Below are 26,005 nucleotides of genomic sequence, written 5' to 3'. Positions count from 1 at the left end.
TAAGTTGAGTCCAAGAGATAATGAGGCGAGGGACTTCCCTGGTAGTCCAGTGGCTAAGACTTAAGGGGCCCAGGTTCAATCCCTGGCAGGGCAACTAGACTCCACATACCGCAACTAAAAATCTGGCATGATGCAACTAAAAACATCATGAGTGAAGCAACTAATACCTGATCTATTAATTAATTAACAATTAATTAATAAAAAAGAGAGGGACAATGAGGGAAATATCCAAGAAGCTTGAAAAATTTACTAACTTCCAGGAGCAGATTTCTAACTGTTATTTAAAAAGTCACTCTGATGGGAACATTTTCACTGGCAGATTCACATCATAAGAAAGTGGTTTTCTTAATTTTGTATACAGTTCAATGCAGGGACTTTTGGCTGCATTGCATTGAAGTGTTACAAGAAGAAAAGAAAGAGGAAAGAGACGTAGCTGTCAGTTGTGGACAGAGTCAGCTGGTCTCAGATGTGTGCTCTGCAGGTCACAGAAAACATTTTCAAGTCCCTCACCTTTCAGGTCTCGGTCATGGACAGAAATAGAGCACAGAAGGTGATTCTTAGGGAAGACTTCATCTTCCCCATCTTTTACAACTGAAAAATGGAGCAAATGAGTGTCTGGGTTCAGACCCTTGGCAACAAGTGACTGGGAGTCAATGCAACACTGCGGGGACACAGAACTTTGCCTGCCACTGAGCATATTACTGGAGAAATACTGTACAGAACCCAGCAGGCTTCTGCAAACAACACATCCCTTTAAGTTAATTGGTGTTATAGAGAAGCTGAAATGCTCTGCTTATTTACAAAGCTACAGATTTATGTAAAGCAAAACCAATTACACTTAATGCCTAAACTATTCCAGGTGCTCAGTGATAATGTTGCTAAGCACTAGACAAGAAACTAGTGTGTGAATGCCTCCTGCTTCCAATGCAAGTGTGTGTAGTTCCTGCAATTTAGCTAATCACGAGTGTCATCCCCAGTGTGAGAATTCTAAGCTCTTTTGGTGTTTGCTTGGGGTCATTTTTATAATTCTGGAGATCTTTTTTTCACCTCTAATGACGAGTGAAAGCATAATGAGCACTTTTTCCTATCATGATGTAGGAATTAAGAAGACAAAGGCAAATTTGGGAGGGGCGGACAACAAAATAAAGCAGACCCTATTTCTAACAGTGAGAGGGACTGTTGAAGCTTCTGACTTGTTCTGAGATGAGGTGTGTTTAAAGGTTTTTTGATCTTTGGAGCATTGATTAAACCCAAATCACAAACCCAGCATTTAACCTTTTACAACAAAGAAAGATTTTAAGGCAGATCAGGGATCAGCCTCACTGTTTCATCAGAGAACAAATGACCCCCCAAAAAGAGAGAAGGATTTGGAAAATGTTACAGGGCAAGAATTTTTGTCTGTAAGGGTTTGTCTTTTCACTGTCCTCAGAACAAACAAATGAAAAATAGTTTGAGTAAGAGAAACACCTGGCGCTTTACAGCTGCTCTTTTGCAATTAAAAATGCATATCATACCTCATCAAGATGTATAAATCTTTTATTCTGAAGATCTAAAATATTTTAGATATACACAAGGGAGGTGCTTTAACTGCAGAATCATTTCCAATCAACTGATAAAACCCACCTCTTCTATACAGCTTGAACTGTCCCGGAAAAGAGTGGTGCTCAGATTTTAGAGAGTGTTAAGAATGATTTGGGTGGGTTTGTTAGAACCGTCAATTCCTGGGAAAAGTTTTGCCTTAAAGCAGTCTGTGGTTGGGGCCAGAAAGATCTGCCTGAAACTGGGGGTCCTCAGCAAAACCTTGATAAACACTGCTACAAAGATTTGGGACCCTAGTTGTATTTGATTTTTTTCAATTAATTTTTTCACATTTATTTGCTTATACTGGTAAAATCTCTTTTGGAAAACAGTTTTCTGAATGCATCTGAACTGGTACCAGTGGAAACCAGGTTAGGGAATCTCTTTAAGCATCTCTTTGATTTGATCACTTGCCCTTCCTCCAACACTCATTTAACCTCCTTAATTTTCTTCTTTCCTTTAATCTCAATAATTCCACCACTTATATTTATTTTACAATTTCTTCAGTATGTGAATATTCACTTTTGGGTTAAGGATCTCTATTTTAGTAATGCTGTTTTTAAAAAAAAATTTTTTTTTAAAGAGGACCATTTTTTAAAAGTCTTTATTAAATTTGTTACAATATTGCTTGTGTTTTGGCTTTTTGGGATTTTACTTAGCTCCTCAACCAGGGATCAAACCTGCACCCCCCTGCAATGGAAGGCAAAGTCTTAATCACTGGACCCAGTACTGCTGCTGTTTAATGCAGAGAAAGTTTCCTTCACTCACAACTTGATAGTGTAATAGCAAGATGAAGTTCAGTAAAACTGTATAGGCGTATTATTTATGTATAAGATATAGGTTACTTGTGTTTAGGGTTATTATTTACTCTGACATAAACTGTGTCTGATTATTATGCCTGGCATGTAATAAGGGCTCAATAAATGTGCTGAAGGGGAGAATACTAACGTACTATTATTTCAATTCTAAAGACTTAAAACTATGACAACTAAGAAGTGTCATAGACATTGCTTTAAACGGCTGAATCATTAAAGTACACAGATAACGTTCATAAGGCCACTCTCTTACCAATACATACATATTAGCTCTTAAACTAAAAGGCATAGCAGCCAGCTGAAGAAAACAGTGAATACTCTGCTCATATGATGGGTTGAGTCGAATAGTTTCACAGGGCTGTTTCCCAAAGATCAATACTTGAAGAAAATTCCTGTGTACCGCCGTAAAATTTCAAAGACTTTTCCTGGAGGGGAAGGGTTTCTTCGAGATTACTTCCACTGGTGTTCTGGGCATTAAAATGATTTAGATTACAATACCTAAAAAAGAAAGAAAGAAAGGTTTTTTTTTTTTTTTTAAGGCCAGATGTAGATGACTTGATAAATCATTTGCTTTCTCCCCGTGCTTGTCTCCCTTTTATTACAGTCCCATAGATACTGGCACAACGGTGATGATTATTTAAGAGCCCTGCTCCCCAGAAGAGTCTGGATAAAACGACAAAGGGAGTTTTAGGACGTGTGAAGGTGTCTCACAAGGACCTTTAGGTGGTGCTGTTTTACAGTCTGCCATGAGTCCGATGGTGAGAAATGTTAAAGTCTGGAACTACCGACTTTGTAGACTTAATGGCGGGCAGGACTGGAAAGATTGATCAGATATACTGTGTGTGTTAAGTCACGTCAGTCACGTCCGACTCTCTGCAGCCTTATGGTCTGTGGTCCACTAGGCTCATCTGTCCATGAGATTCCTCAAGCAAGAATCTTGGAGTGGGTTGCCATTTCCTTCTCCAGGGGATCTTCCCGACCCAAGGATTGAACTCCTGTCTCTTACATCTCCTGCATTGGCAGGTGGGTTCTTTACCACCAGCGCCACTTTAGAGTGGTCAGATGCACTGCTGTTAAGTCGCGTCAGTCATGTCCGACTCTGTGCGACCCCACAGATGGCAGCCCAACAGGCTCCTCTGTCCCTGGGATTCTCCAGGCAAGAATACTGGAGTGGGTTGCCATTTCCTTCTCCAGTGCTGAAAGTGAAAAGTGAAAGTGAAGTCGCTCAGTCTAGGGGTTTGTAAATTCAGCGCTGAGACTGTGTGGAAAATACCACTGTTGAAGAAGAAATCTACAAATGTGTTTCTAAACTGTATCCCCTTATCCATGATGTACCCCAAATCTGGATTCCCCATCTTCTAAATGCCAGACAGTAAGCCAGGGCCCAGTACTCACCTTAACTAACCAAATTCTCACTACAATCTGGGAAGGATGGAACCATTCCCATTTCACAGGCAAAAAAGACTGACGTTTTAAGAGGTTACATAATTTGCTTAGGTTCACATGAGTAAGAGTTGACAGAGCTTAGGTTTGAAACCAGAACCCTCTGAGTCCTGACCATTTTCCTCTATAGCATGCTGCCTCTGAAGACCAATAGTTTCTTAAACATTTTGAAGAAGCTCTAGGAGGAGAGGAGTTTCAGCCTATTTTATTCACTGCTGTATGCCTACTGCTTTGACCAGTGCCTGGTACATGTTGTTGTTTAGTCGTTAAGTCATGCTTGATCCTTTTGCGAACCCATGGACCGTAGCCAGCCAGGCTCCTGTCTATGGGATTTCCCAGGCAAGAATATTGGAGTAGGCCTCCTCCAGAGTACATATCAGATGTCCAATATATATTGGTTGAATGAACAAATGAATAAGAACCATAAGTTCAATTTTATCAAAGACACATAAGTCTCTGAGGTTAGGCTTTTTTTTTTTAATTTGCGAAGGTTTCTGATGCTAACTTTGCCTTCTTTCCCTTCTCAACATTGCTAAAAATACCTGTAAGAAAAGGATATGCTTTGAATAACTAGTCCTTTGTCTCTGATTTAGGTCTCTTTCACTAATTGTTACAGGTTAGGTACAAAAGATTACTGGTATCATTAACAAATTAAGCACAATGATATTAACTTTATGTGTTTTACAATATTAGAGGGATGATGGTGTCAAGTTGTAATAATAAATACCCTTCTATTTTCCTCCACTATAAACATCTGTGCGTGCACTCTAAGTCAGTTCAGTCATGTCCAACTCTGCGACTCCATGGGCTGTAGCCCGCCAGGCTCCTCTGTCCATGGGATTCTCCAGGCAAGAGTACTGGAGTGGGTTACCATGCCCTCCTCCAGGGGAGCTTCTCAACCCAGGGATTGAACCCGTGTCTTCTATATATCCTGCATTGGCAGGGGAGTTCTTTACCACTAGTGCCACCTGGGAAGCCCAATAAACATCTATAATATCCTTTATTATTATCTTAGCATCTGATGTAGGATGCATATTTCTATTAAGGTCTATAGCGATATTTGTATAATACTTTCCAGCAAGGGAAAACATTTCATCTACCTACTTTCTTCAGCCCCAACCTGGAGAGCCTCAGGTGTTCATGTCACTATTTCAGATGTGATTGAAGAGGACTCTAATACAGACAGAGGCAGGGGACTATTTGCTTTTGTTTCTTCTTAGAAATGGGAGGTACACCTGGTCTGACTCTCTGGAATATTCCTAACTACACTTAGCTAGGGCTTCCCTGGTGTCTCAGAGGTAAAGAATTCCCCTGCCAATGCAGAAGATTCGGGTTCGATCTCCTTGGGTTGGGAAGATCCTCTGTAGAGGGAAATAGCAACCCACTCCAGTAGTCTTGCCTGGGAATCCCACAGATGGAGAAGCCTGATGGGCTATAGTCCATGGAATTGCAAAAGAGTTGGACATGACTTAGAGACTAAACAGTAGCATACCCAGTTAAGTGATTTTCTACTGACCTCAACAAGATTAGTTTGGTTCTAGGACTTACACCAGGATTGTAGCACAGTAATATAAACTTGATGGTGGGGTGCCCTTGTATGCTAGCACAGACCTAATTCCACTTGTATATTCGTGAGGGTGCTGTTTCATCATTAAACACTGGCCTCAGGATCTTTGGGACAAGAATAGCTTGGGACTCTCCTTGATACTTGGGACTGACATTGATAGATTTATCACCAGTATCTGGCTCTGACCAGATATACCTTTGGGTTTGGTAAGAACTAGATTGTGTTTGGAAGTATATTGAGATAAAACATCATCTCTCTCATAAATAATGTTTCAATAATACTATCCCTCAGACATCTGTGTTCTCTCCTGTTTCCATCCTTATTGTTTGTTGTTGTTTAGTTGCTAAGTCATGTCTGATCCTTTTGCAACCCAATGAACTGTAGCCCACAGGACTCCTCTGTCCATAGGACTGTCCAGGCAAGAATACTAGAGTAGGTTGCCATTTCCTACTCCAGGGGATCTTCCTGACCCAGGGATCAAACCCTTGTCTCCTTTTAGGCAGTCAGGTTCTTTACCACCGAGCCACCAGGGAAGCCCCTTATTTTTTGCCAGTGTTTGACAAAAGCAATCAGTATAGAAATAAGCTGGAATCCTGCACTCTCACTGCAGAGACTGATCTAATCACTTATATTCCATACTGTTTCTCGCTTAATGCTTTTGGTTAGGCCTCTCCAGTCCCAACTGGGAATAGACACCCAAGGCAATGTGTTCCTTTGAACTAATGTAGTTGGTTCTAGCTATTTAATCTCTATGGGCAAATTTTTTAGACTCTCCTTTCTTCTGAAATGGGACAAGCATTCTTGTGGAGGGTGATCAACAGGTGGTGGTGAATACAGTTACTTGAGCTGAAGGGACAGTCTCCGTCCCCATAGAGTTAAGGAGTCATCAGAGCAGGAAGACGGCTCCTCCGTGGCACCTAAAAGCAGCGCAATTTACTCAATTAGGTTTTCACTTCAGTGTTCTCATGTATTCAGTTCAGTTCAGTCACTCAGTCATGTCCATGGACTGACACTCATTTGCTCTTTGTGACCCCAGGGACTGCAGCACACCAGGCTTCTCTGTCCATCACCAACTCCCGGAGCTTGCTCAAACCCAGGTCCATCGAGTTGGTGATGCCATCCAACCATCTCATCCTCTGTTGTCCCCTTCTCCTCCTGCCTTTAATCTTTCCCAGCATCAGGATCTTTTCCAATGAGTCAGTTCTTCACATTAGATGGCCAAAGTATTGGAGTTTCAGCTTCAGCATCATTCCTTCCAATGAATATTCAGGACTGATTTCTTTTAGGATGGACTGGTTTGATCTCCCTGCAGTCTAAGGGGCTCTCAAGAGTCTTCTCCAACACCACAGTTCTCATGCATAGAGTGGTAAGATCAGAGAGGTGGACAATCATGCTGCTTAAGACAGAAATGCTCAACATGTAGAAAATTAATTTCTTCTCATCCTGCTTTATTTCATCCTCTCTTTGTTTCCTTCCCTCATAAAGGATGCAAGATAAAAGAAAGCATACAGGGAATGGAGAAGATTTGGTAAGAATCCAATTTCTTTCTGAATAAGCCCTACATTGGGGCTTCCTCGATGGCTCAGTGGTAAGACTCTACCTGCAGTGCAGGAGCCGCAGGAGACATACCTGGGGTTGGGAAGATCCCCTGGAGGAAGGTATGGCAACTCACTCCAGTATTCTTGCCTGGAGAATCCCATGAACAGAGGAGCTTAGCAGGCTATAGTGCATAGTGTCGCAAAGAGTAGGGCATGACTGAAGTGACTTAGCACACATGCACAAGCCCTGCCTACATTATCTCTTAGTCCTTTTATCTCTGGTTCCCCCAATCTCTGGTGCTTTGTATATTTTTATTCCTGCCTCCTTCTCTGAACCCTCCTCTAGCATCTCTCACTTTATAGTAACTCACTTGCTCAACAATCACAGAAGAATAATCACACTTATATATTTTGAGTGCTACATGCTTGCTCCATGTAGACCAGTACTTTGCTTTCTTCAATTTTATTTTTCAAGTGCTTGGAACGATGCTTAACACATCGGTTGAATGAATGGATAAATGAATAAATGTGTGAGTCAGTCCCAGAGTCATAGAGTTTTGGTTCCCATGCTAGTGATACGGGAATTTAGTCCACAGTCATGGTCATCTTGGCCACATCTCAGCATGAGTCTAGGAGAAAAATAAACAGGAGGAAGAAGAGAGCATAAAGCATCACATGAAGCCATTATTATTATTATTGCTAACATTTTTGAGTCTTTTCTTATCCTTACAATAACCTTATGGCACAGTTACCATTCTTATTGTTTCCTTTTGACAAAGAAGAAATTGAGGCTGAGCAAGGTTAAGCAACTTGCTGAGGTTTGTGCAGCTAAGCTGTGGGACTGGATTCAGCTGGGCTGCCTCTAAAGATTGCTTTTTTTTTCAACTTTATAAACATATATGTATTTTTAATTAAGATATAGTTGCTTTGCAATGTTGTGTTAGTTTCTGTGGTACAAAAAGTGAATCGGCTATATGTATATATATATCCCTCCCACCCCCACCCGTTCCACCCCTCTAGGCCATCACAGAGCACCGCGCTGAGCTTCCTGTACTATACAACAGGTTCCCACTGGCTATCTATTCTACGCATGGTGGTGTATATATGTACATTCCATTCTCCCGATTCAGCCTGCCCTTGCCTTCCTCACTGTGTGTCTGTGTGTCCATTCTCTGTGTCTGTCTCTATTCTGGCCCTGCAAATAGGATCATCTCTACCATTTTTCTAGACTCCACATTTATGTGTTAAGATACAATTTTGTTTCTCTTTCTTCACTCTGTAGACAAACTTGAGGTCTGTGCACGTCTCGACAAATGACCCAAACTACTTTTTGAAACACAGGGTCAAATCTTACAGTGGGAGAGTGCGTGAAATTGAGAAAACAACACAGATGTGTGAGACTTAGCTGGTGGGTGACACTCATGTGTTTGGAGGCAGTGGCCAGAGGGGAAAGCAGCCTTGCCTGCAGTTTCAGGTTTTGTTGCTGACTCTGTTTTGCTGCAGAGACAGGGACATTGCTGTTGAATCCCTCTGCAAGAATCTGACTTTCTAATGTGGTGGTCAATCTGAGAACCAGGCAGACGTTTTTAAGGAGATTTTACAGTACAGAGGGTCACTTTGGTAACATATACTTTGGAAGGTAAGAAATTTTAAAATTCAGGAAGCGCTTAAGACTTTTAATTTTTATTTGTTTTTTTTTTTATTTTTGTCATTAATTCTGTCTCACATGAGGTCTCAGTGCTTCTCTTATGCTGGACCATAGGCCCCACTGACTGATACCGACTGCATGTCCTTCTGATTGACCACTTCCCATGACTGATGTTCCAAAAGAGATTTATTAGAGGAATAAAAGAATGATTCAGGCAAGGAATAAGTGGTACTAGACGAGAGACTAAGTGACTAAATAGATAAATGAATGGAAAGAAGTGAGGAAAATAAAGACATATTTAGTTCCTGCAACATGGCAGACATGCTTGGTCTTTTATCAAAATTCATTTCCACAAAAAGCCCACAAAAGGTTGGAATTATTGTCCTTATTTTACATGTGTGAAGACAGAGGCTCAGAGAGGTGAGGCACTTTGCTCAAAAGCACACAGCCATCCAAGAAGACGTCACTGAGAGAGAGGGCCTGGCAATGGATGGATGGTAGATGATACATATTAAGCCACTTGAATGGTCTCAGGTGACTGGCTAAATGATTTTGCACAGTTTGTTATTGACCTTGAAATGGTCACTGCTGATTTAAAGGCCTGAATGGAATCCAAATCTTAAGGCTCATTAGATTTCTAGCTATTTGTTTAATGATATTTGCTTTTAATGATAATGACTCATTCATTCTTATTATCGATATGGTTATTTCTAATTCTAAAATGGCACTGGATGTTGGAGGAAAAATATCTTTTTTAGAGTTGAGCGAAGAACTTTTTATTATAAGGACTGATGGAAAAAGTGAAGTCTAAATGAAATTTTCTTGCTCTGAATGTCTGTTAAATTTCTCTAATATGCTAATTTGTCCAGTCATGGAATACAAGATTCCCATTGGCTCAGTGATGGCTCCCAGATCAATATTTCATGGACTCAGAAATTGTTCATCTTACCACACACTTACCTTTGTGAAACACTCCAGAATCCCAGGACGTTCAACAATGTTAATGATGCCAAGAAAAAGAAGAAGTTTTCTAAATTGCCTTTGTTTAATGTGTTTGGAAACCAATTGCCTGTTTGGAACAAATGTAATTGTTATTCAACTGCAGAGTTGTAAGTTTCTGTGAATATTTTATCATTCCACAATTCATAGAGTTTTATTCGCTTGAATAATATCTACAGAGCAAAAAGCACATCTGAAACTCAGAGTTAAAATTCATTTAATTCTGTAATTAACAGTAAAATAATAAGCAAAGCACGCCAAATGTTTTGAAGGTCAAAAACTTGATTTCGATAGCACAATATAGGTATCAGAAGAACCTGATTATGCTTCTAATTTGCAAGGATCACATTTTTAATTTATTCTTATATGTTTAATATATAGAACAGTGCTTGGCACCCCCATAGGGATTGTTTGGTAAAATACATTGATGTATGAAAATTATTTGTCATCACCAGATAGCCCATTGTATGTGCTAATTATAAGGTTGTGAATGTGAAAGTCACTCAGTTGTGTCTGACTCTGTGATCCCATGGACTGTAGCCTGCCAAGCTCCTCTGTCCACAGACTTCTTCAGCCAAGAATACTGGAGTGGGTAGCCATTCCATTCTCCTGGGGATCTTCCCAACCCGGGGATCGAACCCAGGTCTCCTGCATCGTAGCTGGATTCTTTACTGTCTGAGCCAGCAGGGAAGCCCAAGAATACTGGAGTGGGTAGACTATCCCTTCTCCAGGGGATCTTCCCGACCCAGGGATTGAACTGGGATCTCCTGCATTGCAGGAGGATTCTTTACCAGCTAAGCTACCAGGGAAGCCCAATTGTAAGGTTAGTGAGATAATACATGTAGATGCCAGATGTTACTTTATTTTGATAACTGAGATAGGATAAATCCAGTGTTACTTTAATACCACAGACCTTATTGGTCATATTGCAGTCTGTGGTTCATGTGAAGATTTTCTTTTAACCTGATGAGAATTCCTCAATTTAATACCCTTAAGTAAGGAATCTTCACCTCCTTTTGATGTCACACTGAGTATGTGCTGTGGTGTGTTAAGTTGCTTCAGTCATGTTTGACTCTGTAACCCCATAGACAGAGGAGCCTGGTGGACTGCAGTCCATGGATCGCAGAGTCAGACTGTAGTCCACCAGACTCCTCTGTCCATGGAATTCTGCAGGCAAGAGTACTGGAGTGGGTTGCCATTTCCTCCTCCAGGGGATCTTCCCAATGCAGGGAATGAACCCGCATTTCTTATATCTCCTGCATTGGCAGGCGGGTTCTTTACCACTAGCATCATCTGGGAAGCCCCAAACTGAGTATACAGGAAATTAATTAGGGTTCAAGGTCATTGCTTTCACTACACTTCTAAGTTGTGACTTTTGCTTTGGATCTTTGCTAGAACTCTCTTTTCATACCTAAATCTATATATCTATATCCATATTATCACTATGACTTACACACACACTCAGTTTTTCTTCAGTGGGTGTTGAAATTTAATATTGAATATATTCTATGAAATATGATGTATTCTATCATATACATTATACATGTAGCACTTATTTTTATGCACTACTTTTAAAAACAGCAGTAGGATCTTAGTAGTAATAATATATCATAGATATATAGCATTATGGAAGTTTAAAAGATTACTTAAAAGGCAAAATCTATCTTCAGAGAGAGAATTTAAATTCAATTGCAGTTCTGATTGGGCAAAATAGTCAGTTCAGTTCAGTCACTCAGTCATATTGGACTATTTGCAACTCCATGGACAGCAGCATGCCAGGCTTCCCTGTCCATAACCAACTCCCAGAGCTTGCTCAAACTCATGTCCATCCAGTCAGTGATGCCATCCAACCATCTCATCCTCTTTTGTCCCCTTCTCTTCCTGTCTTCAATCTTTCCCAGCATCAGGGTCTTTTCCAATGAGTCAGTTCTTCCCATCAGGTGGCCACCCCGCAAAATGTTATGCATTATGAGACCAGGAAGAGATCATCTCTGAATAGTCAGCTCCTACAATGGGTTGTGAGCAATATGTCTATGTTCCAACTGACTTGATCTTCAGTGTCATCTCTGGCACACGGGTTATATGTTGCTTCCTTAACTAGTATATGGGTTTTGGCCTCTCTCTTGACAGTGTATACTTTTAAATGGGGTTTGAATTAAATGCTTTGTTCAAGCTTGATAGTCAGCAAGTGCACAAGCATGACAGCTGTGAAGAATTGTGCCATTTCCCACTTAAAGCTGCTGCTCTTCTGTCATTTAACTTCCCAATGACTATTATTATGGATCAACCATGAAAATTATCTTGTGTCCATTATAGTCTAGGACCTATAATGAAATCTGGTATTGAGTTTAAAGCTATTTTGTAAGTTCTACTTCCCCATTTTATTAATTTGTGTTCCATTACAATATAAATTTATGGTTTTATTGCTACATTGGCATGCTGCCTTTATCTGATATTTAGGAGAAGTTTCACTGAATGTCTGTGTCTGTCTATTGGGTATTTTGTAATCTTTTTAATGCGTGTGTTTGTGTGTGTGTTTAGAAACTAAACGTTTGGTTGTGCCTGAATGTGGGAGTCAGGGTAGAGGTCAAGGTAAGTTGAGATGGCATCACACTTATTTTCAGGAAGAACTAAACCATCCTGCTAAGCCTATTCAAACAGTCCCATTTCCTTATTTCTCCTGAATTAATATCCCAATCATATTTCTGTCCTTTTCATTCCACATCAGCACTTTGCATGTCATGCGATTATACCATTTTATCACCGTGTTTCTCTGGCTAGAGTAAGAGGAGTTTGCACAGAGTAGGCAAAGCCTCAGAATTAACATGACATCAATTCTTCTTGGAGCATGAATTTTACTCCATAATAAGTAATTGAAAAGACTATCTTTATTGCATAACAAAGTCAGATGAGGGAGAAGAATATAAATTTTATAAGATCTTTAAAGGTAAAACATAATATTTCTAAGAAATTGTGCAGTTACAGCAAATACCAGACCATCAGGGCTTCCTAGGTACATAAGAGACAGAGGTTTGATCCCTGGGTCAGGAAGGTCCCCTGGAGGAGGAAGAGCATGGGAACCTACTCCAGTATTCTTGCCTGGAGAATCCCATGGACAGAGGAGCCTGGTGGGCTATAGTTCATAAGGTCACAAAGAGTTCGACACAACTGAGAGACTGAGCACGCACACATGTGCCCGGTGTGGGGTTAGTGTGCATACATCTCTCTCATTGGGGGTGCTGGGGTGGGCACACAAGAGAAACAGTGTCACCTGGTATCATGTGCATGGGGCTGACAGGAGGATGTAGTACTTGAAAAGTTAGAGAAAGGCAGTGGAAATTTATGAATAACACAGGATATTTGGTGACTGGAATTATTTTGAAAATAAAAGAGAGAGAAATTAAAAAAAAAAAAAGAAAATAAAAGAGAACCATACCACCTAGTTAAACTCCTGATCATACTCCTTTGAAGTGAAGTGAAGTGAAGTCGCTCAGTTGTGTCTGACTCTTTGCGAGCCCATGGACTGTAGCATACTACGCTCCTCCATGCATGGGATTTTCCAGGCAAGAGTACTGGAGTGGGTTGCCATTTCCTTCTCCAGAGGATCTTCCTGACTCAGGGATCGAACCCAGGTCTCCCACACTGCAGGCAGACGCTTTACCATCTGAGCCACCAGGGAAGTCCTTTATTCTTTCTTTTAAAATTTTTATTGGGGTATAGTTGATTTACAATGTTTCTGAGCTTCTGCTGAACAGGAAAGTGAATCAGTCATACATATGCATATATCTACTCTTTTAAAGATTCTCTTCCCATACAGGCCATTACAGAGTATTGAGTAGAGTTCCCTGTGCTATACGGGAGGTTCTTATTAGTTTTCTATTTTATATATAGGAGAATTCTTTCTAAAATTTGATTTTTAATGTCCATCTTTCTTCCTAATGATGATCTCATTCTAGTTCCATAGTTTTGCCTTTCCTTCTCTAGGGGATCTTCCCAACTCAGGGATGGAACCCGGGTCTCCTGCATTGCAGGCAGATTCTTTACCATCTGAGCCCCCAGGGAAGCCTTTGATTGTGTAGCTAATTTACATGGTGCACTTCATGGTCAAGAAAACCATCACCTGAATTGATTACATGGAACAAACACTAGCATCAAGTTGGAGAGAGATTCTTTGTGAAGCTTAAATTTGCTTTTTATGAGATTACATGTCTATGTATTACATGCCTATGTATTACATGTCTATGTATGCTCTTTAGAGCTAGCATTGCCTATAGAAAGATATAGAAAAAAATATAGAAACAGCATTGCTGGAATCAGAGAGACTTTTGAAGTCTATTATTTAATAGTTTGTTTATTGAGGATTTGCCCAAATGGATGGCTTCAGCCTTGGTTTCTCCTCTCTAAAATGATAGCAGTACCCCTTCTCACTGAGCTGGTATGAAAAGAAAAAGAGATAATAGATGTTGAGGGTTGGGCACAGAGAGGGTACCCCCCATAAGCATTAGGCTATCCCTTCTTGCGCCTCACTTGAGAGGTGCTCATATAAACTCATGGAGCCTGAGCTTGATCTTGAGCCCATCTCCTGTCAGATATTTCATGTTCTGTGTGCCCTTTTTTTTTTTTTTATCATTATCCCAGGACTGGTTGTAAAATGTTCCATTTAACATTGTCAGTTGACTCAGCTCTTAGGTACTATAACTTTATTTTAGTAGCTTATAAACTTTTATTGTCGTAATTCACATTTGTGCCATTTTTCATCTGACATTTCTAGTAGCTGATTGAAATCAGGAGCATCCTTGCAAAAGGAGACAAAATGAAGGCTTTAGGTCTCGAATAGGACTAACGAGACTTCTCTAGGTCTTAGCTGGGGTGGACAGGAAGGTTAACAATGTGAGAAAAAATAGCCGCATGAAGAATCTGGGAGATGACACAGTGCTGTTTGTTAATGCTAACAGTTAAGCCTTGGTGACGTATTTTGATATTGTAACCAGCTTGTTAGTAATGAGTGTTAGACTACTGACTAGAAGAACACTCACAAAATATTTGGCATTGTTCACTGCTCCCCCAAATCATCTCTCACTCAGCTAGATTTATTTGTTCATTTGAAAATCATTTAAGAAATTTTTATGTACCAGGAAATGGGCATTCCATCTCTTAAGCAAAGGAGCTCATGGATTAGTAACATGAAACATACAAACAGATATACCACACACCTTGTTTTACTGCACTACACAGATCTTGCATTTTTTACAAACTGAAGGTTTGAGGCAACTCTTGTCAAGCAAGACTATTGGTGCCATTTTCCCAACAGATTTTTTTTTTTTGGCCACACTACGTGGCATGTGGGATCTTAGTTCCCCAACCACGGGAACTACTACGGACCCCCAGCAGTGGAAGGGCAGCATCCTAACCAGTGGACTACCAGGAAACTTCCCCCAAACAGAATCCTTTTTTGATTATGGTATGTACATTGTTTTTTTTAGACATATGTTACTGGGCACTTAGCAGACTTAGAGTGTAAACATGTTTTATGCTATACCATCTTAATAGACAATATGTGAAGTCACTTCAGTCGTGTCCGACTCTGTGCGACCCCATAGATGTCAGCCCACCAGGCTCTCCCATCCCTGGGATTCTCCAGGCAAGAACACTGGAGTGGGTTGCCATTCCCTTCTCCAATGCATGAAAGTGAAAAGTGAAAGTGAAGTCGCTCAGTTGTGCCTGCAGCCTACCAGGCTCCTCCGTCCATGGGATTTTCCAGGCAAGAGTGCTGGAGTGGGGTGCCATTGCCTTCTCCAATAGACAATATAGTGTCTTAATATACAATGTCTTTTACACATACTGTCTTAATAGACTGTATGGTGTAAACAGCACTTTTATATACCTTGGGAAATGAAAAAAATCCACGTGACTTGCTTTATTGCTATATTTACTTTACAAATCTACGGTGTCTCTGAGGTACGCCAGTAATTATTCTTGAACATTAGACTTTATAGGCACTAAATAAAATGTTTCTGTTTATCTTAAATTATCATGGTCATTTTAGAGATAAAAGGACTATAGACTTATCTAAACTAGTTCTTGTATTTTATTAATGAAAAGAAGAAAGCGCAGAGAGATAAAGCGAAGCTTCACTCAGTAGACCCTCATTTCTTTTCTATTTTGAGCTTTTTATTTCTCTTTTTCTTAAATATTTATTTATTTGACTGCATCGGTCTTAGTTGCAGCCTGAGGGTTTAGTTGCCCTGCAGCCTGTGGGATCTTACTTCTCCGACTAGGGATCAAATCTGTGCGCCCTGCATTGCAAGGAAGATTCTTAACCACTGGACCATGAGGGAATTTCCGGAACCTTCATTTCTTACTCTTAAAACTGCACAATTACAGCTCCCTGTTGGTGCTAATGTAATGATTAATTATGATTTTCCGTAGAATCTTGTCAATAGTCTAAAGACATCTGGACAGCAGTCTTTGAAATAGCTTGCTCCAAATAACATCCAAAATATCTAAGACGGTATCTCCACCTAAATCCTGGGATTGATATTCAACTTATTATGAGACTCAGAATAATTTACACTAAATTTAAGGTTTTAGGAATGGGCTTGAGAAATACATATAGTGAGCCACACATGCTATGATGCTGTAAACAGCGCAAAACTGCTGATGTGAAAGGAAATACTTTTCATCTATTAAACGAAAATCCTATTGCATCTTATGCCCTGTGATGTGAAGCCTAACATTTCATGTAATGCCTTTGTGTCTTGAGTGTCACAGAGCCCTAAAGGCCTGACCACACATTTCTCTGCTTCATCAGATATGTTCTCCACCCAGGGGATGTTGTCCCCTCCAGCTAGTTCACTATCAGCCAGACCAGCTACACTCCAACTGGTCCTCAACAGATTTCACTTCTTACCAGTCCTTCACCATTATTCAGCCCAGCAGTCACATTCCCCTATTGGAAGCAGAGATCACATCACTGTTTGTTGCTGTAAGTCTGTCCCTCACAGACCCTGATTGTATACTCTTTCCCTGGGTGCAGCCCCCATACAGCCGGGCACAGCATGCTCTCGTACCCTAACATGAGCACAGGTGATGGATAAACTGCTGTCAGTCTCGTCTTCCCACATGTTCATCTTATGCTATTTAGGTAGGAGGATCCCTCTCGCCAACATGGTGAATAGGAGGTGACTGGGATATGCCCCCACCCCAGAAATCAAGGTCAGTCCTAGACAGAAAGATGGTATTTGTTGTTGAGCTAATGCACAGTTACTGTTTTGTTTTGTTTTGTTTTTTGGTGATGGTGGGGAAGCCCTTCCCTATACCCCTCTAGCCAGCACCCAGCACCAAGTACCTCTGCTTCTAAAGTATTATCAGAGAGCGGAACTTCCATAAACCATTAGACAAGAAGTAACGGGGGCACAGCACAGTCAGGGGACATTGCATCCCAGAAGTGTAGTCTTCAGAAGTATTATAGGTGAACATGAGTTCTGGGAGCACCTGAAAGTCAAGTACGCTTGAGACTGAAGTTTATAATCACACTATATGATCAGAGTGTTGAAGAACTAGAAAATGGGGGTAGATAACGTTCTTATGTCAGTCTGCTTATTGTTGTAACTTGGATTTTATTGGGGATATTTTTAACAAAAGACTTTGGCAAAAATATGGAATGTGACTGTAATGTGCTCAGTTGTTTCAGTCGTGTCCAACTCTGCAACACCATGGACTATAGCCAGCCAGCCTCCTCTGTTCATGGGATTCTCCAGGCAGGAATACTGGAGTGGGGTTGCCACGCCCTCCTCCAGAAGCTCTTCCTGACCCAGGGACTGAGCTCGTGTCTCTCACGTCTCCTGCACTGGCAGGCAGGTTCATTATCACTAGCGCCACCTGGGAATGTGACTGGAGGTAAGGAAATCCATATACATTCAGTTAGTAGATACTGCCTCTCAGTTAATCTGTTCCTTGAGCTTTCCTCAGTAAATCTGTTCCTCAGTAAATCAGATGGTAAAGACTCTGCCTGCAATGCAGGAGACCCAGTCTCTACACCTGGGTGGGGAAGATTCCCTGGAGAAGGAAATGGAAACCCACTCCAGTACTCTTGCCTGGAGAATGCCATGGACACAGGAGCCTGGTGGGCTACAGCCCATGGGTTCACAAAGAGTTGGACACAACTGAGTGACTAACACACTTTCACTGAGATGAGTAAACAGAAAAAAATCCATATGAGGGAGGAAATGTGATGATAATACATATTATTGCTATTGTTTACAAAATACCCCAACACAAAATGACAAAGGTTAAAATAATAATGATGAAATGAGAAACTCATACAGCAAAGGAGAAGGAAATGGCAAGCACTCCCGTGTTCTTGCCGGGAGGATTCCAGGGACGGGGGAGCCCGGTGGGCTGCTGTCTATGGGGTTTCACAGAGTCGGACACGACTGAAGCGACTGAGCAGCAGCAGCAGCATACAGCAAATGTAAAAATAAAATAGCAGAAAAAACTAGTTTCAGGAAAAACTGAATTCAAAGGAAAAACCATGTCAAAGGGACATCGAGGATCTTTTTATATTGATAAAAAGCTCAATTCAAATTGCAGATATGTCAATGAATATCTCTTAGGTAATGAAACATAACAAAATCTGTTGGAAATGCAGAGATTAAAAAAACAGACAGATAAATAATTCTGCTGAATGATTACATCATAGTTTGATTCTTTTTTTTTTTTGATAGAATAGGCAAAAAGGAACATAATGTAGAGAATTAGAATAATGTAATCGGCACTTTGCTGTACACCTGGAACTAATGCAATACTGTAACTCAACTATACTTCAATAAAAAGGAATAATATGATTGGTAAGAGCTTAATTAAGATTACAGTGTTGTTGAGTACAAAGAAAAATGTTAGAGGACTTATAGAAGTTTAGATAACATTAATGACAAACCAAATTCCTGTAAATTGAAGATTCTGCTCCTAAATAACTAGCTGGTCAAAGAGGAAATGAAATTTGCAATCACAATGTATTTAAAAAATAAAAAAATGAGAAAATTGCATTTACGAATTAAAGGAACAGAGTTAAATCCTATTAAGAGACATTTAAAGGCACACTGTTTTCACTTTTAGAGTAAGAATAAGCATATATGAATTAAATACTGAACGTGAAAATCAGAAAATAAATAAATCTAAGGAAAGTAGGAGGAAGGAAATAGAATAGAAAGTCAACATCTTAAAGTATATTAAACAGTTCTAAGAGCTGATTCATTGCAGGAAAATGTAACAACAACAACAAACTTGACAAATCCAATCAAAATATACAACAAATGAATCAGACGATATAACAGTGTTACGTTATGAGTATGCTAGGTAAGTGTCAAAAAATGTTCTGGAAACAGGATGATTATCTAAGAAAACGCTATTTGCCAAAATAGGACCTAGAAGAAATGAAAAATCTTAATGGCAAGAAATAGCAGGGAAAGAAACATTGCAAAGAATGATCCTCAAAGACACATGAGGTCTAAATGCACCTTTTCATTTTCATGGAAGAAGTGTCTTTCCTCTGGATCTTAAAGAGCAAAAGATCATCAAGTATTGATGCTACTGAGGATTGTTTATCCCATGTAGTTAAAATGATTTAATATTGAAAAGTCTATTAATTAAATATACTGTAATGTCAAGAGCATTAAGAAAAATCAAAAGGTGATCTCAAGAACTGCTTAAGAAGCATTCAATAAAATTTAGCCTGCTTCATTTAAATCTTAGAGAACAAGAAACAGAAATGTTCTTATGATAACATCCTTTAAGATTCTCTTTATAAACCTATAAATATGTTTAATAGAAAATTAAGAAAAATTCCTGTTAAGGCCATGAGAAAGATAAAATGTGACTGTATTCTGTTATTAACATTGCACTGAAGTTCTGTGTCCTGATGAGGATGCAAAACAGAGGAGTTAATATTGAAAATAAGGATGAAAACTGTATTTATCTTAAGATTAGAGAATTTAGCTGTAAACTTAAAAAGATCAACTAAAATGCCCTCATAAATTTACTAAGAAAGTTTAAGAAGTTAGATGCAAGATGAAGACATAAACATTAATAATCTCCCGATATAATAGTGATTATCTCAGTGAGTTGTAATGAGGGAAAATGATTCAGTTCATAATAGCAAAAGAAAAAGAGCATAAAATGCCAACAATAACTCTAAGAAATGTTCAGGATATATGCAAAGAAAAAAATATTCAGTTCAGTTCAATCACTCAGTCGTGTCCGACTCTTTGCGACCCCATGAATCGCAGCACGCCAGGCATCCCTGTCCATCCCCAACTCCCGGAGTTCACTCAGACTCAAATCCATTGAGTCAGTGATGCCGTCCAGCCATCTCATCCTCTGTCGTCCCCTTCTCCTCCTGCCCCTAATCCCTCCCAGCATCAGAGTCTTCTCCAATGAGTCAACTCTTTGCATGAGGTGGCCAAAGTATTGGAGTTTCAGCTTTAGCATCATTCCTTCCAAAGAAATTCCAAGGCTGATCTCCTTCAGAATGGACTGGTTGGATCTCCTTGCAGTCCAAGGGACTCTCAAGAGTCTTCTCCAACACCACAGTTCAAAAGCAGCAATTCTTCGGCGCTCAGCCTTCTTCACAGTCCAACTCTCACATCCATACATGACTACAGGAAAAACCATAGCCTTGACTAGACGGACCTTAGTTGGCAAAGTAATGTCTCTGCTTTTGAATATGCTATTTAGGTTGCTCATAACTTTTCTTCCAAGGAGTAAGCATCTTTTAATTTCATGGCTGCAGACACCATCTACAGTGATTTTGGAGCCCCCCAAAATGAAGTCTGACACTGTTTCCACTGTTTCCCCATCTATTTCCCATAGAGTGATGGGACCGGATGCCATGATCTTTGTTTCCTGAATGTTGAGCTTTAAGCCAACTTTTTCACTCTCCTCTTTCACTTTCATCAAGAGGCTTTTTAGCTCCTCTTCACTTTCTGCCATAAGGGTGGTGTCATCTGCATATCTGAGTTTATTGATATTTCTCCCGGCAATCTTGATTCCAGCTTGTGTTTCTTCCAGTCCAACGTTTCTCATGATGTACTCTGCATAGAAGTTAAATAAGCAGGGTGACAATATACAGCCTTGATGTACTCCTTTTCCTATTTGGAACCAGTCTGTTGTTCCATGTCCAGTTCTAACTGTTGCTTCCTGACCTGCATACAGATTTCTCAAGAAGAACATCTTACTAAACTGAATTTTCGAACACTAATAAATTAAAAATGTTACACACCTAGATGGAACACTATTATAAAAACTTTCCCCACTAAAATTTGCTATTGACTTCTACTTATTTTTTTAAATAACAGGATTTGGGTAAAACTAATAAAATGCCTTCAAAATTCATATGGAGGTATAAACCATAGGGAATATAATTTTTACATTTAATATATTTTTATAAATGAATCACCACAAGAAGTATGATTAGTAATACCTCATATGCACTGCATGCATGCATGCTTAGTTGCTCAGTCGTGTCCGAATCTTTGCAGTCCCATGGACTGTAGCCTGTCAGGCTCCTCTGTTCATGGGATTTTTCAGGCAAGAATACTGGAGTGGGTTGCCATTTCCTCCTCCAGGGGATCTTCCTGACCCAGGGATCGAACCTGCATCTCCTATGTCTCCTGAATTTGCAGGTAGGTTCTTTACCCATTGAGCCACTGGATGCATTATATATCATAAAACTGTATAATTAAAAAGAGAGTGATACTAAGCTAAACTCAAGAGGCATTGGAAAGGAACAAGACAGAAAGACATCCTTGAAACAATGCTAAGACCAGCTGAGAACTAAGTCTATATTAAAGTACATATCACTAACTGGTTTCATTTCATTTATCCTATAGTTGTGGAATATTTTTGGTTTAACTAACTTTTCTCAAAATATATCAAATTATGTTGTGAAACTTGTTTATTTGAATCAAATAAGTGTTATCTTCAGTTAATATAAAAATTAAGTCCACATGAATAAGTCTGTTCTACTAGAATTCCATAGGGTTTCCCTGGTAGCTCAGTGGTAAAGTATCTGCCTGCAATGCAGGAGACCCAGGTTGGGTTCACATCCTCTGGAGTAAGCAATGGCAACCAGCTCCACTATTCTTGCCTGGAAAGTCCTATGGACAGAGGAGCCTGGCAGGCTACAGTCCATGGGGTTGCAAAGAGTTGGACATGACTGGAGTGACTGAGCATGCAAAATTCCATAACCACAGATAAATGTGACTAAGTTAATCACAATGAAAAAGGTTGATAGATTTGATTATTAATATATATCAACAAAACACATGTAAAACACTCATCTATAAAATGAAATGTTTAGTTAAAACTGGGAAAATATTAGCAATAAATGGCAATGATATAATAATATCCCTAAAGTTTAAAGAACATGGAAAGCAATAAGAAAAAACACAGATAGACTAAAAGAAAAATGGGCAAAGAATATGATATGTCATTTTATGAAGAAAAAAAGCAATGTTCATCACATTAAAAACTTCAATTTCCTGTTCTTAAAAATACAAATTAAAGTAACAATGGAATATAATTTTTTGCTAATCAGATTGATGAAGATTAAAATAGTAATATGCTCAGGGCTGAAATTAATACATTGAGACAAGCATTATCCTACCACAGTGGTGGCATAATTGATTGGCCTTTTAGAAAACAATTTGGCTTTACTTCTCAAGAGTCTTTAAAATATTTAACTTCATTGAAAGAGCAATCACATTTCCAAGATTCTATTCTAAGGGGACAATCCTTATCTGATGTACTTTAAGATGATATAAAATATGCACACCTTAGTAATATTTATTAGCATTAGAAAATGGGAAAAATCTAAACATTCCTTAAGAAGGAAAAGGCAAATTAATATATATTATACATGTATATAATATATATTAAAATTCAATCAATATATATCCCCATCCACGCAATAAAACGTATCAAGTAATTGTTAAAAGCAAGCTTTCCTTTTTTCTTTCAGAGAAGAATTTCAAATAACATGGGACGATCTCTCAATATTTTTAAGGAAAGAATAAAAGGTAGGTACTTAATACAAATTTGTGTATTGAGCTTTCAGCAGGATTAATTCAGGCACTAATTTTGTTTAAAATAGATACCCATAGGGCTTCCCTGGTGGCTCAGTGGAAAAGAATTTGCCTGCCAATTCAAGAGAAATGGGTTTGATCCCTGATCCAGGAAGATCCCACACGCTGCGGAGTAATTAAGCCTGTGTGCCTCAACTATTAAGCCTGTGCTCTAGAGCATGGGAACCACAACTACTGAGCCCATGGGCCACACACAGCTTTTTCTCCATTCCTTTATACTTTGAATTTATTTCATCATATATGGCAGAATAATAATATTTTAAAACATATATGGGCACATTTATGGGAGAAAAATATTTTTAAACCACTTCATCAAACACACTTCTGAGGATATTTGACTTCTAAAAATTATTTCTGATTTATTATAAAAGACCAAAAATGGCTGGTTTTCCACTACAATCAACCCTTTTTCAGCAGTCAAAGTCTGGATGATAGCCTTGATATTGTAAGTTGCAAGTTATGTGCTATTTATGAACCTATCCTAAGATTTTATTTTGGAAATTATAATACCCCAAGTAACAATAACCAGTCGAGTCTGAACCCTTCAGTGACATTTCACTATATTCTGTATTGAAATCCTAGATTTACCCAATGCCTCAGGTATACCTGACATTATTTTAAGTGCTAAAATATATTGGGTGTTTTTTTAAAATTTTATTTATTTTTTAATTGGTGGAAAATAGCTTATAATTTTGTGTTGGTTTCTGCAGTACAACACACACACACTATATATATATATATATATATATATATATATATATATATATACACATATATATATATATAATGACAAGCATATTGTTTTTGATTTAAGGCAGATTTCAACTATCTCTTTTTGGAGGAAGAGGTAGTATTTTCTCTTTTACTAACATTTCATTCTGAATGTTATGGGGCTGTGAAAATATTTAAAATTTTTTATTGAAGTATAGTTGATTTACAATGCTGTGTTTATTACCTATGTACAGCAAAGTGATTCAGTTGTACATATAAATATTCACTGTTTTTAAAGTATTCTTTGTCATTATGATTTATCATAGGATATAATAGAACATAGTTCTCTGTGCCATACAACAGGACTTGCTGCTTACCCATTCCACATATAAAAGCCTACATCTGCTGACCCCAGTCTCCCACTCCATCCCTCCCCTAAGCCCTCTCCTCCTTGGCAACCGAGGTCTGTTCTCTATGTCTGTGATTCTGTTTCTGTTTCATAGACCCATTTGTGTCATATTTCAGATTCCATATAAGTGATATTCAGTTCAGTTCAGTTCATTTCAGTCATGTCCGACTCTTTGCGACCCCATGAATCGCAGCATGCCAGGCCTCCCTGTCCATCACCATCTCCCGGAGTTCACTCAGACTCATGTCCATCGAGTCAGTGATGCTGTCCAGCCATCTCATCCTCTGTCGTCCCCTTCTCCTCCTGCCCCCAATCCCTCCCAGCATCAGAGTCTTTTCCAATGAGTCAACTCTTCCCATGAGGTGGCCAAAGTACTGGAGTTTCAGCTTCAGCATCATTCCTTCCAAAGAAATCCCAGGGCTGATCTCCTTCAGAATGGACGGGTTGGATCTCCTATATCATAAGGCATTTATCTTTCTTTCTGACTTACTTCACTTAGCATGATAATCTCTATTATCATACTACGTTCCAATGTTCCAAATGGCATTATTTCATTCTTTTTTATGACTAAGTAATATTTCATTCTATCACACACAGATGTTCAGTAATTATTGCCAGCTTCCCTGGTGCCTCAGATGGTAAGAATCCACCTGCAATGCAGGAGACCTGGGTTCGATACTTGGGTCAGGAAGATCCCCTCGAGAAGGGAATGGCATGGGAACCCATTCCAGTATTCTTGCCTGGAGAATTCCATGGACAGAGGAACCTGGTGGGCTACAGTCCATGTGGTCACAAAGAGTCAGACATGACTGAGTGACACACACACAATATTTCATTGTGTATATATATATATACAAACACACACACACATATATATACACCACATCTTCTTTATCCATTCATCTTTCAATGAACATTTAGGTTGTTTCCATGTCTTGGCTATTGTGAACAGCATTGCTATGGACATAGGGGCGCATCTATCTTTTTGAATTACAGTTTTGTCTGGGTATGTATCCAGGAGCGGGATCGCTGGATCATGTGGCAATTTTATTTTTAGTTTTCTGAGAAACCTCCACACTGTTTTCCATAGTGGCTGCACCAACTAACGTTCCCATCAACAGTGCAGGAGGGTTCCTTTTCTCTACCCTGCCTCCAGCATTTATTATTTGTGCACTTTTTAATGATGGCCATTCTGACTGGTGTGAGGTGGTACTTCCTGGTAGTTTTGATTTGCGTCTCTCTAACAATTAGCAGTGTTGAGCATCTTTTCAAGTAACTATTGGCCATCTGTATATCTTCTTTGGAGAAATGTCTATTTAGATCTCCTGCCCAATTTTGGATAGGGTTGTTTATTTTGTTGTTGTTGAGTTGTATGAGCTGTTTGTATATTTTGGAAATTAAGCCCTTGTCCATCATATCATTTGCAAATATCTTTTCCCATTCTGTAGGTTGTATTTTCATTTTGTTTAGGGTGTCCTCTGGGTGTGCAAAAGCTTGTAAGTTTGACTAGGTCGTATTTGTTTATTTTTATCTTTATTTAAAAGTCAAAAGATCAGAAGCTCAGTCCTGGGTGTTCATTGGGAGGACTGATGTTGAAGCTGAAACTCCAATACTTTGGCCACCTGATTGCGAAGAGCTGACTCATTTGAAAAGACCCTGTTGCTGGGAAAGATTGAGGGCAGGAGGAGAAGGGGACGACAGAGGATGAGATGGCTGAATGGCATCCCCAACTTGATGGACATGGGTTTGGGTAGATTCTGGGAGTTGGTGATGGACAGGGAGGCCTGGCGTGCTGTCAACTCATGGGAGCGCAAAGAGTTGGACACAACTGAGCGACTGAACTGAACTGAACTGAAAAGTCAAAAACCTTAAAATGTGCCTTTTGAAATTTTTCAAGGACTTCAGTTGGGCACAGGGAGCAATTATTTCCTTCAAACTTTGTTAGACTTTTTAAAAAGTTATTTTATAATGGGAATGGTTTAGCAAATATCCAAAATGGTTGAGGCAAAACTGAAATGGGTTTTACACCTTACTTTATTTTAGGCACATCTATCACTTCACTGTCTGCTTTTGGCTTTGGAGCCAAGAAGTAGGCAATTAAAAGATGTAACCATCATTCTCCAGGGTGTATGTGCTTCTGCATCTCGAGAAATAA

General features: G+C 39.4%; 1 protein-coding gene across 1 annotated transcript in view; it reads right to left on the bottom strand.

Moving 5' to 3' along the window:
* Positions 1 to 2,743: 2,743 nt before the first annotated feature.
* SLC15A5 (solute carrier family 15 member 5) overlaps positions 2,744 to 26,005 on the bottom strand; it is a 100,419-nt gene continuing 77,157 nt past the window's right edge. Inside the window, 2 exon segments of the mRNA XM_027965843.2 lie at positions 2,744 to 2,891; positions 9,550 to 9,658. Coding sequence (XP_027821644.2) covers positions 2,744 to 2,891; positions 9,550 to 9,658 — 257 coding nt within the window.

Source organism: Ovis aries, chromosome 3 (assembly GCF_016772045.2).
Source record: "Ovis aries strain OAR_USU_Benz2616 breed Rambouillet chromosome 3, ARS-UI_Ramb_v3.0, whole genome shotgun sequence".
In the NCBI taxonomy this organism is placed as follows: Eukaryota; Metazoa; Chordata; class Mammalia; order Artiodactyla; family Bovidae; genus Ovis; species Ovis aries.
This window is presented reverse-complemented; position numbering and strand designations above follow the sequence as displayed.